Source organism: Myotis daubentonii, chromosome 13 (genome assembly GCF_963259705.1).
Source record: "Myotis daubentonii chromosome 13, mMyoDau2.1, whole genome shotgun sequence".
Taxonomy (NCBI): Eukaryota; Metazoa; Chordata; class Mammalia; order Chiroptera; family Vespertilionidae; genus Myotis; species Myotis daubentonii.
The window spans coordinates 59,459,814-59,473,363 of record NC_081852.1 but is presented as its reverse complement, the minus strand read 5'-3'; the positions used below and the strand labels follow the sequence as shown (position 1 = coordinate 59,473,363).

Below are 13,550 nucleotides of genomic sequence, written 5' to 3'. Positions count from 1 at the left end.
TGGTCCCACCGAGTTCTGGGGCTTCCTCTGGCTGGGTCTGGCCAGGGCAGCCCGCCAGCTGCTTCCTGGGGCTCCACTGAGGCTGGCGTCTGCAGCACCACATCCCCTGCCCTGGGAGAGACTGGGTGACATGGAGCCAGACACACGCATCCCTGCTTCCCACAAGGGGAACAGGCTTGCTGTCCCCTGGAGTCTCAGATGCTCACGTAGACTTATGTTTATACAAAACCCCAGACCTCCCCCCGCCTTCTTGCCTCTGACATCACAGGTCTCTACCCAGAACTTTCTCTGGGGTCTGTCCCACCCACAGGGCAGCCTGCAGGGCTCTCCACCTCTGGACCCTGGCTTCCCTGGGGGTGACTGGGCCCGAGCCCCACCTGGGCACATCAGCTGTGCGGACAGCAATCCCCGTACCCCAGCGAGTGGGGCGGCAAGGCCCCTCTGCCCGGCCCACCTCCACCTGGCTCAGCCGGCTTCTCGGGATGGATGGCCGTGGTCTGTCCTTCCACAGCCTGGCCCTCTGCCCAGCAGGCGCCACCCCTGCCACAGCTCTGCGGCTCCCGGGTGGACGGGCACCCACCCAGGGCAGCGGGACGGGTGCTGGGGGCTCTGTTCAACTCCTGGACAAATGTCCCTGAACGGCACGACCGCTCGGGCAGGCAGAGGACGTGGAAAACACCGGAGAGGTCTGTAATTCCCAGAGGGGAAAATATGCAGAAACACCGCAGAAAGTGCTGGAACAGTTTGTATTTATAAAACATCCTCGGCCTCCCACCCACAGCCCTCCCCCTTCATGTACAAGAACCGTGGGCCCTGTGCCCCTCCCACGCTCTGGGTAGCAAGCTCAGGTGGGGCAGCCGACGGCAGGCCGGTCTCCAGGCCTATGTACAGCCGAGAGGTGGTGAGAGACGAGAGCGCCTGTCCACCACGCGGCCCAGCCCGTGACCTGCCGGCGAGGGGTCGGGAGGCCGCCAGGACCACCGTCACATAATCAGAGCCTCCGGGGGGCAGCGCACGCCTTGTCCACCATTCGGCCACACTGACAGCCCCTTGTCACCGTGTGCCTCCGAGAGCCGATGGCAGCTCAGTGGTCAGGCTGTTCCCTGGAAACCGACCAGGACACAGCAGAGCCACCAGCCGGGGTCTGTGCTCGGACCAGCGGGCTGCTCAGTGGGAACGTTGTTGCTTGGCCTGTCCCTCTGGTGCACTGAGTCCCCAGTGCAGCCTGAGTTACCTCCCCAGGGCCAGCGGGCTCCTAGCTGCTCCCCGCTGAGGGGCAGATGGAGCCGCACACGGGCAGGGCGGGGCTCGCGTCCTCACCATCCGCCAAGGCCTCACCGTCCACATCCCCAGCCTCGGGAGCGGGCAGGGCCTCCCTCGTGGGGTCCTGGCTCCTCCGCAGCCTGGTGGGGAAGCACAGCGAGGGGCTTTGTGCAGCCTCCCCAGCAGCCCAGGGACCGCTGGCCTGAGCACTCCAGCATGTCCCTGGCTCAGGGGCCCTGGACACGGACCTGGTGTCCGGCATGTCCTGGACAGGCTGGCCCAGCAGGGAGTGGATGGCGGCTGTGGGCGGGTTGTAGGCCTGGTGGGTTGCGGGCACTCAGCCCAGGGGCACCTCTGACTATGGGCCCGGGGCCGGGAGCAGCAGGGGTGGGGAGTCTCAGTTCACTTCCAGCCAGAAGCTGAAAGGAGGCCTGGTTTAAGTGCAAGTTCTGGGATCAGGAATTTGGGGGCAGGCTTTTCAAAGAGCTTGGACAAGTCCCCTTCTTACCCTGGCTCTGGCCTCCAGGATGGTGGTCAGTGTCCTAAACCAGTGCCCACCTGTCATCCTGTTCACTGAAGCAGGACAGAGCACTGACTGATCCTGCTCCCCTTCCTGGCTGGAGCTCAGAGCCACCTCCTCCAGGAAGCCCTCCGTGCTTTGCCCTGCCACTCCTGCCCCTGGGCCCACAGCACTGGGCTTTATCCCCCCACTGTGGAGGTGTCGCAGCTATTCTTGGCCTGTTGTATCTCCCTGCCAGGCAGCCATGACCTTTCTGTCCCACAGTCTGACACACAGTCAGTGTTTGCTCAGTGAGTGCGTGACTGACTGAGGGGAGGCAGTGGATGTGCAGGAGCCATGCAGGCAGGAGCCACCAGCCCTTGTCTGGGAAGTCCACTGAGTGTCTGTCTCCCCAGGACATTCTGGCCATTGGCCCCAGTTTAGGACTAAAGGTTCTGGAGGAGGCCCTCCCGTATGAGCCTGAACGTTCACCTCCCCCCTTCCTCCCAGGGCCAATGCTCAGACCCCCCAGGGGGATGGGGCCAGGTTTCCTGGGTTCAAGACCTGGGTGGCCAAGAAAGCCTTGTCCCATTTCCCCAAACTCCTCTTTGCCCCCATCACCCCCGTTCTCCCCCCTCCCCCCCTCCCCACACACTCACTCACTTTTCTCTGTTAAAAATCACAAAGTCTTGCTGGATCGCATCAAGGCAGTCCTGAAGGTAGTCATTCTCCTGTTAGTCAGAACGAGCGCTGGATGTCATCAGGTCCTCTCACATCCCCTCCGGTGGGAACACTTCCACCTGGTCTGCTTGTCCTCCCATGGCTGCCCCTCTGGCTTTCTTCCAAAGCCGGAACTATACCCCCAGGCGGCAGAGCACCTGGGAGTTTGCACCTCCTAGGTGACTCTTAGCCAGTGACCTGGACAGCATCCCAGCTCCCTGCCTCAGGTGGACGCTGACATGGAAGGCCGTGTCCCAGTGACCAGACTTGGTGGGAAACGACACCTGGCTTGGCTCCCTCCCCTCCCCCCTTCCTCCAGGCCACTCCTCACTTGGGCACCAAATCCCACTAAGGTCTGCCCTGAGACGGTCACCACAGGGGCTGCCCGAGAAGCGGCCTCAGGACAGGCCTAGAGTTGGGTCCCGCACTGGCCAGATCGATGAGGAACCATCACGGTGCCACGTGGACTGTGAGTTGGGAGGGTGCACGCAGCTGTGGCATCGGGGAGAGCGGGAGGAGGAGTCACATGGACATGGGCCCGCTTGGCCAATGCTGGGCACTGGGATGCACGTGCCAAGATGAGAGCAGTGGGATTTCAGAGAAGGCTGGGCTGCCAGGCTTGGGAAGTTCCTGCATCAAAGCCGAGGCCCTGATAGGGAAGGCTCTGGGCTCAGTGGATACGCCTGGGCCGAGCGGCTCAGTGGATGCACGCGGGCGCCCTGCTGCACTGCACAAGGGGCCCTCCCTGCTGGAGGAGAGCAGCACCCCCTCCCCCACGTGCCTGCAGACAGGCAGGGCTGCAACCGCAGAGGCCTTGAAAGAGTATTCGCCCCCCAGGATGTGCCTCTGCCTCCCCTCCGAGCCTCAGAACTACCAGTCTCCCATGGCCCGAGGGGGGAGGCGCTGAGGGGGGAGGCGCTGGGCCTGGGTGGGAGGCTGTGGACGGGGTGAGGCACAGGCCATACGCTGGTTCAGGAGAGTCTTGCCATGAGGGCATCCCCCAAGACCTGGGGGCTAGTTCCCTGGCAAGAGTCCCTGGAGAGGGTTCTCATTCCACTCAAAGAAGGAAGTGAGGGGCTCAGGGAGGGAAGTGAGGGGCTCAGAGAGGAAGTGAGGGGCTCAGAGAGGAAGTGAGGGGCTCAGAGAGGGAAGTGAGTGGCTCAGAGGGGAAGCCAGAGGCTCAGGGAGGAAGAGAGGGGCTCAGAGAAGCTGGAGACTCGGGCGCAGAAGAGGGGGCTGGGCTGGAAAAGTCAGGAGGAAGGTCTGGGCAGGGGTCCTCAAACTACGGCCCGAGGGCCACATGCAAATACAAATATTGTATTTGTTCCCGTTTTGTTTTTTCACTTCAAAATAAGATATGTGCAGTGTGCATAGGAATTTGTTCATAGTTTTTTTTTTTAAAAACTATAGTCCGGCCCTCCAACGGTCTGAGGGACAGTGAACTGGCCCCCCATTTAAAAAGTTTGAGGACCCCTGGTCTGGGACTTTGCAGGAGGGGCATCCCTGCTGGGGCCTGTGGGGGATGCTGTAACGTGATGGGAGGACCCCCCCGGCCCCGCACTCACGGACTGGGGGCTGTCCCTGCTGCTGTCCCGGGACCTGTTCTTGGCCAGCCGCTTCTTCTTCTTGTGCAGGGGCCTGGACTCCAGGATCATCTCCTCCAGCTCGAAGGTGGGGTCGCAGTGCAGGCGGCCTTTCTGTGGGGGGACAGGGCGCCGAGCTCACCCACGGGTGCCGCCAGCCACCCTGGAACCTCTGTCCGGACTGGCGTGCAGGCTTACGTTGGGCACGAAGCCCGGCTCCACCTTCTTCTTGCTCAGGTCGTCCCACAGCACGTTGGCCAGCCAGGGGGTCTCCTTCATGTCCTGGAGGCTGGAGACACGGTGCCTGGGGTTCACAGTGAGGAGCTGGAACAAGGCCCACATCAGATGGTGCCTGGCCCGAAGCCGTGGGACCAGGCCCAGCACTCCCTGTGGGGAGCAGCCTGCCCAGGCCAGGGCACCCGTGCAGGTCTCGCCAGAAGGCCTGAGGTTTGGAAACTCAGGGTCTCAAGGGTCAGGCGAGCATCCTGGTCAGTGCAGTAATGTGGCCAAGGGGATGGTCTGAGCGGCCTGGCTCAGCCCCTAGAGCCCAAGGAGGCACAGGGCACATGGGGTCGGCAGGATGTTCTGCTGAGATTCACCAGCAGGTGGCAGACTCGGCCTGGCTAACTGCAGAGGACAGACGGTACCACCATCACAGCCCCATGGGCCCTAAGGCAGTGGTTCTCAACCTTGGCTGCACATTAGAATCACCTGGGAATCTTTTTAAAATCCTGATTTCTGGGCCTCATCCCCCGGAAATTCCGTTTCTTTGTTACTAATGTTGTGGCCCCACCCCATAACAAAGAAACAGGATTTCCAGACCCACAAGGACCCTGTAGGCCAGGATTCGGGGCCCCACAAGTGCAGCACGTCCTCCCACCCCTGGTCCCGCTGCACCAGGGTCTTTAAAGTGAGGCTCTCCGAGTAGGCAGCTGTGGGGCCCCGCAGCCCAGCCCCGGCCCCGAGGGATGCACGCTGGTGGCAACACATGGCCCCCCACATCCCTGCAGGCTGAGGGCCCTGGGCTGCTACAGACACGCTCAGGCCTTGGGAGGTGCAGGGGGTCCCGGTCTTCTGTGCTTGCCCCCGGGGGTGGCCAGGCCACTGGCAGCAGGCACAGGGGCAGAGAAGGCCAGTCCCACACCCTCTCCCTCCAGCACACACAACACGTGCCTTGCGCCGGCTAACTTCTCTGCCCGCGTCTCAGTTTGGGCATCTGTGAGGCAGGGTGATAACCAGTATCGCGGGACCAGCGGGTGAGGGTTACCTTAGCTCACAGCCAGGCTACTATAGGACAGAGTCGGACGGACAGGGAGCCTGCCGGACAGACACGCAGGAACCACATGCCTCCTCGAACCCAGGCTCCATGCCACACACCCCTGTGCGTCTGGCGGGCCTGTGCTCTGGGAGGGGCTCACCTTCCGCAGCAGGGCCACCATCTCCTTGGACCAGGAGGGGACGTACTGGACGCTCACAGTGCTGAACAGCTGCACCAGGGACTCCATGGCGTCGCTGGAGTGGATGTCGTAGGGCCTCTGGGCAGAGGAGGCGGCGCTGTGCTGGGGCCTCACCCTGACCCAGAGCGCCCGGCAGTACCCACCCCAGTGCAGGCACGGCCTGAGGGCCCCTCCTGGGAACAGCCAGGAGAAGCAGGCGCCTGGGCGGGGCCGCACCTCCACTGAGGGACTGACCAGAAGAGGCGCTGACCAGGCCTGAAGGAGGCAGGTCCTCCCCAGGGGCAGATGGATGGGCCCCGGAGGCCACGCGGAGCTGCCTTCCTCGGGGTGGGGTCCCTCGGAGCCCCAACCAGGGGATGGGGAAGGACAGTTCCAGGCCCAATGCCCACAGGCCAGTGCACAGGCCCACCACTGCCCGGGAAGCCCCAGCAACTCCCCCCCCAACTGTGCGCCCACCCGAGCGTGGGTGGCCTCGCTGACGCTGATGTCCCCGAACCCCTGGGGTGGGGCAGCCTCTTCCCTCCCCAGGGCACCAGGGCCACCCCGGGGGGTCACAGCCGGCTTGGGGTCTGGGGCTGAGCAGCTCCATACCCATCCACGCAGCAGCTCGTAGGCCATCACCCCCACCGACCACCAGTCCACCTCGAAGGAGTATCCGGTCCCACCGTTGACGAAAGACTGGAAGATCTCCGGAGCTTTCCAGAAAGGGAAGGAGAGGCTGAGCACCCTGACCCCCGGGCCCCAGGGCTGGCCCCTCAAGATGGGGCCTGAAACCAGGCTGCCACCGGAGCAGACCGGGAAGCGCCCTCAGCTGTCACCCTTCCCCACAGACCACCTGGTTCAAGTCCAGGTCCCACAGCCTGCGCGCGTGCACCAGGTTATCTCATGTCATACCCATAACCCTCTTGTGCGTCACTTGTCTTCTGCACGGATCAGACACGCTGTTCTGTACATGGCCGCTCTGTGCCTGTAGGGAAGTGGCCTGCCCATCGGCCACAGGCTACATGGGAGTCGGCGGGGGCAGGTGGGTGCGGGGCCTGGCTCACCCATGTATGGCTTGGTCCCAGCCAGTGCTGTCGCCCTCTCCCCGTCCTTTATGATGGTGGCGATGTTGAAGTCGGTCAGGTGCGCGTGTCCTGCGAGAAGGGAGGACAGCACTGTTGTCCAAAGGACCGGAGATGCGCCCTGAGGGCAGGGCACTCACCCCTCGCGGCCTCGAGCCCCTGCTCACCTTGCTCGTCCAGCAGAATGTTGTCGGGCTTGACGTCTCTGCAGAAAGAGCAGAAAGCGGGGAGACATCCCTCCTGCTCCTGCCGGGTAACCCCGGCAGGGCTTGGGGCTCCCCCGAGGGACCTCCAGCCAGCAGAGGCCCAAGAGGCCTGAGAGGGGCCCTGGGAAGACTGAGGGCCTAAGGTCCCCTCCCCACCTGGTGACATTCGGACGGAGCTGGGCAGACCAGCCGTCCTGGTTCCTGGGGGGCTGCCTCCAGCCCCACCTTCTGGACAGACAGACAGCAGAGAGAAGCCCAGCAGTGGACAAAGTCCCCAGAGGACAGAAGCAGGCCCCGGGGGCCCCGACTCCCAGGCTCCCCCTCCCCCAGAGCCCCAAGCTGCACACACTGTGGACTGGGGCCTTCGCAGGCCCAAAGGTGACCAGATAACAGGGTCCCCAGGGAGAAATGCAGAATCGCAGCGACCTAACTTTATAATAAACCACACAGTGAGTTTTTCCTTTCTTGTCCTGTGACTGCAGCTTTACCTCCCTAATTGCATCTGCTTTAAGCAAATGTTAACATTCGTTTGAATTCCTCAGGAATATGGCAGATGGACACATGAGATCCCGCAGTTAAACACACCAGGTGAAGGCTGCCCCAACGTGGCCAGACTCCGGGGTCCCCGAGATCCAAGGGCTCTGTGTGCCTGGCCCAGCTGGGGCTGCTGGGGTAGGATCTGCGGGCAAGCTTGGGGCCGAGCACGAAGGAGCGGTCAGGTTCTGCCGAGGGTGGCACCCTGCCGGTGGAGTGTCCCTGCGGCCAGTCCTGCCCAGTCCTGGCAGGTGTGCACACACCTGTGGATGATGTGCTGACTTCGCAGGTAGTCGAGGGCCAGCGCCATCTCGCAGATGTACAGCCTCACGGTGTCCTCGGAGAACTGGACGTTCTGCTGCAGGTGGTAGCGCAGGTCCCCGCCCAGCAGCAGGTCCACCACCATGAACATGTCCTCCTCGTCCTGGAAGGAGTACCTGTGGGCCACAGGGGAGGCCCTGGCACATGCATGGCTGGGGGTCACCCCCCAACCCCTACTGTGGAGAGCGGCTACAGCTACAGCGTTTGGACAGGTTCCAGCCTCGGACTAATGAGAGGGCGCGGTCGGCAAAGCCACGTGGCAGTCCCAGCTTGGAGGGCAAAGCTCTCCCAGCACAATTACAGTGAGGCCTTGACGTACGAGTGTTCTGACTAGCGAGTTTTTCGAGATACGAGCCGTCTCTCGTCTGGGCCGATTTTTTGCTTTGAGTTGCGAGCTAAAATTCGGGTTACGAGCCAGCTTCAGATACCCCACCGCTAGCTGGCGCAGCGTCACAGTGAACGCCACAACATCAGCCCAGCATTCAATTCATTGTAATGGTGAAAACTGATTTGACAAACGAGTAATTTGAGTTATGAGCTCTGTCACGGAACGAATTAAACTCGTAAGTCAAGGCCCCACTGTATAGCCAAAGGCTATGGTTGTGAGCTTGACCTTATGGTCCAAACTGTGGTCCCAGGTGGCTGAGTGATACAGGCTGCGGGAGGTGCAGCCAGTGCTGCCAAAACAAAGCCTGATAGAGTTCAGGTGCTTGCAATTGAGTAGATTCGAAACCCGCGAGAACATTGTAAACATCTTGACCACGCCCTGACTTTGCCGGGTGGAATCTGGCTATAAATAAAGACTCGGCTTGCAGGCTGTGGCACTGTCTCTCCATCAGCTTTCTTCTCTTGTCTGTCTTTTCTCACCCTTCACCGCCCCCCAGGTTCACCGCTGGCCGTGCTGAGCGCAGCACACCCCACATTCCACAGGAGCAGCGACCCACCACTTCAGCCCTGTGAGCACCCCAATGCCCAGGACCCTGGGGAACCACCCCCCCCACCTGTGAGTGAATTAGAAGGCACCCCCCCCCGCCCTGCCAAGAGAAGGTGACAGGGGGATTCAGGAGCACTTCCAGGGAGGAAGGATGGTGGCCTGCTGTGGCTGCAGGTCCCCACCTCCTAGGGCTGGTCTTGGGGCCCATTTTGTGGAGGAAACTCAGGCCCCAAACTCTCCCCCACTGGCGTTTTGCCAGAAACTCTGTGGGTCACGGGCCTCCTCTGTGGGAAAGCCCAGGCCTCTGCAGGCGGGGAGCCCTCAGGAATGCAGGTAAGGTGGACACCTAGGCAGGGGGCTGTGAGTGGCTGGGGAGAGGGAGGAGGGGCCGGGGTGCCCGGTGTCCCAGGTCAGGAGAGCGGGGAGCAGCGTGTCTCCTCCGAGGTGCGGGGCGGGCTCACCAGAGGTTCACCAGGAAGACGTGCTCGATCTCCTGCAGGATCTCCAGCTCCCGGAACACGTTACGGACCTCGTCCCGCTCGATGCACTGCTGCTTGCTCATGTACTTCATGGCGTACATCTTCTCCGTGTCCCGCTTCTGCACGATGCACACCTGGGGCACAGGGCGCCTCAGCACGCTGCCCCGATTCCCACCCCGGCCCCTGCAGGCTCCACTTTGAAGTGACTGCATGTAAGTCTCTGGAGGGACCCGTCTGCTGTGCACAGGCACCTTCCGAGAGCAGGCAGGTCCCAGCCCAGAGCATGGCAGGGAGGGGGCCTACAGGCCTGTGCGGGTGCCCGCACCCCACCCCAGCCATGACCTGGGCAGGGGGTGTCACCCTCCTCAACCCCAGCATCCCCTTCCCAGGGCTCAGAGCAGCAACAGGCTTGGAAAGTTGTTGGGGAACGAACGAGAGGGCACCTTGGCCAAAGCCCTGCACCCAGGAAGCCCCTGTGCACAACAGCTGTTCTCAAACACCACCACCCCCCCCAGGGTGGCAGGCCCCGCCCAGCTCTTGGGTCCCCTGAGCGCTGGCCTGCAATGCCAATCAGCAACCCTGGCGCTGCTCACACGGTTGGTTGGTAGAGAGGATCAGGGTGAGGTGAGGACTGTGAGAAACCGGGGCTGGGCGCCCTCGTGGCCAAGGAAATTCAATCAGATCAGAGACAAAGGTCTCCCGTGGAAGTAGGATTAATGCACAAGGTCACAGGCTGCACAGCCAGCGCTGTGCCCCCCATTCGAGTCATGGGGAGACCTCGCAAGGAGAGAGAACCCAGAGCCATTTCTAAGGGTCCCCACAGCCTTCGGTCTCCAGGTCTTCAAGGAACAGGAGCCAAGGGAAGTGGAAGATTCTGGAACTGGAGGTCCCAGGTGCCTCACCCAAAGGCAGGTGATCTGGAACTGACCGGATGTCTCAACGGACATCAGTGTCTCCTGCCAGACCTGCTGGATCCACCCCTTTGGTGAAACCCACCTCCCCTGGCCTAGGAGAGCATCCTGGGCAACGAAGAGGCTTTCTTCCGAAGGTGTTCATCACCGTGTTATTTGTAGCAAGACTTTCCAACAACCTCCACGTCCAACAACCTGGCCTCCGCAGGCCGCGCCTTACCTTGCCGAAGCTGCCCTTCCCGATGGCCCGCAGGATCTGGAAGTGGTCGAAGGTCACTGGGAAAAACAGAGGGAGCCAGGTGAGGTGGCAAGAAGGCCCGGTGCCACCACAAGCCGCTGGGTGCCCAGCAGGTCAGTCATGGGGGTCGTCGTGGCGCTGGCTAGAGGCTGACCTCAGGCTCCTGTGCAAAGTGGGGAGGGCTCCAACCAAGGCAGAGGGGTGGGCCCCAGGGGGGCCGTGGAGCCCCCTCTTCCAGGGCTCATTGTGGGGCAAGGCTGGGCTGCCCCACCTACAGACAGAATGACATGAACCTCTGTGCCCAGTGGCCCCCATGAAGGCTGCTCCCAACCAAAAATGACCCACAAATAGGAGGTCCTGGGACCCTCAGGGCAGCCCAGAGCCTCCGAGGCAGGACACCCAACCCTCCTGCGAGTCTCCTGGGGGCGTGCTTGCCCTGAGGGGTCGCTGGATGCGCTGGAGGGGAGCCTGGCCCCGCCCCAGGATTAATCACTGGGACAGGGCCTGTCCGAGGGGCGGCCACAAGGCCCGTGAGAAACCACGGGAGTTCTTATTTCTGCCGCCTTCCTGGGCAGTGGGCCCCTCCTGGAGAAAGGGGTCGGTGGAAATCACTGCTTTTCTGATGGCTACAGCAAGGCGCCCACGAGCCTTCACCCTGTGGCGCGGACAGGGGTTGACACGTGCTCTCAGGGCTCCTGATTCTGTTCAGAACCAGACACCTCCTTCCACGGGAGACCTTCCACTGAATTTCCTTGGCCACGGTGCGCCCAGCCCTGGTTTCTCACAGTCCTCACCTCACCCTGATCCTCTCTACCAACAGGAGACAGGGTTCCTCAACCGCACAGGCCTCTCCCCTTCAGCACCTCTCAGCCCCCCAGACAGGGAGCCGGCTCCGCCCAGGGCCCAGGCCAGCCTGCAGGTCTCTTCCCACCCAGGTCTCTGCCCGCCCACACCCTCAGACTGTGAGCATTCCCATGGATGGGAAGCCTCGGGTCCAAGCCCCACAAGCAAACCCTTCACTCCCCACCCCCGTGTCCTGGGGGCCTCTGTCCTCTCGCCCTCTGACCCTCCACCGTCCCGAACAGACCCATGGCCTCACTGGGCCCTGCTGTCCTGCAGGGGCACCAGGAGCCCCCCCAAACCCTGCGGTCCTCCAGCACCCAAACCTGTTCGGTAAGGGGCCGCTCCTCCTGGGCCGTTTGGGGCTGACTTTGGCTGTTTGACCACAGGGCTCTGGCCACTGGTCTGTTTGGGAGGCTGGGCCCCAGCGAGCGAGTGAGCTAAGGTGGGCGGCTGCAGGGACCACAGGCCAGGCCTGTCACCGGCCCTGGGAGGGGACTCCTGGAGGGGACACGCGCGTGTGGGCGCAGACGCCAAGCCGGCACACGGCTCTCGCGCCCGGTGCTGGGAGGGGGCTGCTACCTTTTACGAGGTCTCAGGGAGTCATTTGTGAAGCTGACATTTGGGCAAAGAGATGAGGGTGTGAGACAGAGTCCCTGGGCTGCGGTTGACGTGATTGGGCTGCCGAATTCCTACGTGCGACTTCTGCTGCTGGGCGATGCTGGAGGTGCACCTCCAAATCGCAGGGTAGGTGAAAGGAAGCGGTAATTCAACCCAACAGTCTCCCCGCCCCACACACTCCTGGGTCTCTGCCAGGAGCCGGAGCAGCAGGAAGCCTGTCTGTGTGTCCGCGTGTCCTGCCCGCAGGGAGACGGCACAGCCGGCGCTCAGCCTCCACGGACCCCCTGCTGCGCGGCCTCGTGGGCACGCACAGCTCCTCCTGGGGCAGATAAACATGGGCACGGCTCCTCCTGGGGCAGATAAACCCGCCGTTCAGGAGCGTTTACTCTTCCAGGGGGGCCTTCATTTCGCGGAGTTGGAAGCGCAGCATCGCTATGAAAATAGGTCATGTGGATGCAGCGAGTGACGAGTTTTAATTCTCTTTCCCCAGGGCTGACACCCTGCCGGCCCCAGACCCAGGCCACGTCCTTCTGAGGGCTGCTGCCTGGCTCTGGCTCACTGAATGGAGCCCCCCGATCCTGGAGCCCCCCGATCCTGGAGCCACCTCCTCACGACTTGCCTGAGCGCTCAGTCCAAAGCCCAGACGTAGCCCTCAAGGGGACATCTAACCATGTTCTGGAGTGTGTCACCCCATCGCAAGAGCCAGCCCCCAGGAGAGCCGGGGAGCTCTGTCCAGAGTGGGGTCCAGGCTCCCACGGACTCGGTTCCAGGGCGACTGACGCAGCCCATTCCTGGAGGCTGTGCCGGGGACGGCCCTGTTGTGACACCGGAGCCCTGGCCCTGTCACATGGCACTCCACATGGGCTGTGTCAGGGGTCCCACAAGCTCAGGCTCAGGGTAAAGGTGGCTGGAGGGAGAGGGCAGGGGTCCAAACAGGGTGTCGACGGGCCCCTGGGTCCAGGTGGGCCCAGGAACTCAGCGCTGTGGTTGCAGTTAGCACAGAACCCAGGGGAAATGCGGGTAATGTCTGAGCACTTTTTCCCAAAACACAGAGCGACGACTCGCCCTTCCTCTGAGCCCAGCTCGGCCCTGCACCCCACTTGAAGGTCAGCCCAGCGCTCGGGACAGCTCGGGGCCCAGGGAGGTGCGGCAGAGAGCGGTCCCCTCACAAGCCAGGCTTTTCTCAACAGACAAAAAGTTGCCCCCAACGAGGAAAGCAAGAGGGAAGACGGCCGGGGAGGGCAAAAATAGAGCCGCCGTGGAGTCGTGAGTCACCGCTACTGTTACCCGTGACATAATGAGGGCTCCCCCCACAGACCTGCTCTGACCCCCCTCCCCAGGTCTAATGCCGTCAGAGCCTGGGAAGTGGGGGCCCCAGACAGTCTGCAGGAGCCTGTGGAAGGTGAGCAAGTCCTGGACACGGCTGGACCCGAACCGGCCCAACCTTTCCCTCTCAGCCTGCCTCCCCCGTCACCTAGGGGAGGCCCAGCCCCCAGAGCATCCCCGGGACAACCAGCGCTCTGTCCCCGGGAGAAGGCTGTAACGATAAATCACATGTGGCAAGTCCCATCTGATGACCCAGAAACCTCTGGGAGAGAGTCGTCGCCTGGCCCTGGCCCGCCCTCTGCAGAGCTTGTGGTCGGTCCTGCCCGGGCTCCTCAAAGGCAGCACAGGGCCCACTCCACCTCCTTGGGGCGCACAGGCCAGCCCACCTGTGTCAACACGACACGTGCACGCAGGGGGGGGGGCACCAGATGGTCACCTCAAAGACACACCAGGGCCCTGACCTGCTCACCACCTGTCCTCGGAGGAGTCCTCATGTCCTTACCGCTTTTCCTTCTCAGAGCAACGCAGTGAGGGGTGAACGCGCCCACTTTACA

At 62.7% G+C, this 13,550-nt stretch overlaps 1 protein-coding gene across 1 annotated transcript in view; it reads right to left on the bottom strand.

Annotated features, from left to right (window-relative positions):
* Positions 1 to 739: 739 nt before the first annotated feature.
* Positions 740 to 13,550, bottom strand: part of STK32C (serine/threonine kinase 32C) — a 36,682-nt gene continuing 23,871 nt past the window's right edge. The window contains exons 2-12 of the mRNA XM_059661670.1: positions 10,192 to 10,247; positions 9,043 to 9,194; positions 7,590 to 7,763; positions 6,754 to 6,791; positions 6,569 to 6,658; positions 6,114 to 6,217; positions 5,484 to 5,600; positions 4,264 to 4,389; positions 4,048 to 4,179; positions 2,426 to 2,493; positions 740 to 1,403 (exon numbers count right to left, since the gene is read on the bottom strand). Coding sequence (XP_059517653.1) covers positions 1,256 to 1,403; positions 2,426 to 2,493; positions 4,048 to 4,179; positions 4,264 to 4,389; positions 5,484 to 5,600; positions 6,114 to 6,217; positions 6,569 to 6,658; positions 6,754 to 6,791; positions 7,590 to 7,763; positions 9,043 to 9,194; positions 10,192 to 10,247 — 1,205 coding nt within the window. The 3' untranslated portion in view covers positions 740 to 1,255. The remainder of the gene's footprint in view (positions 1,404 to 2,425; positions 2,494 to 4,047; positions 4,180 to 4,263; positions 4,390 to 5,483; positions 5,601 to 6,113; positions 6,218 to 6,568; positions 6,659 to 6,753; positions 6,792 to 7,589; positions 7,764 to 9,042; positions 9,195 to 10,191; positions 10,248 to 13,550) is intronic.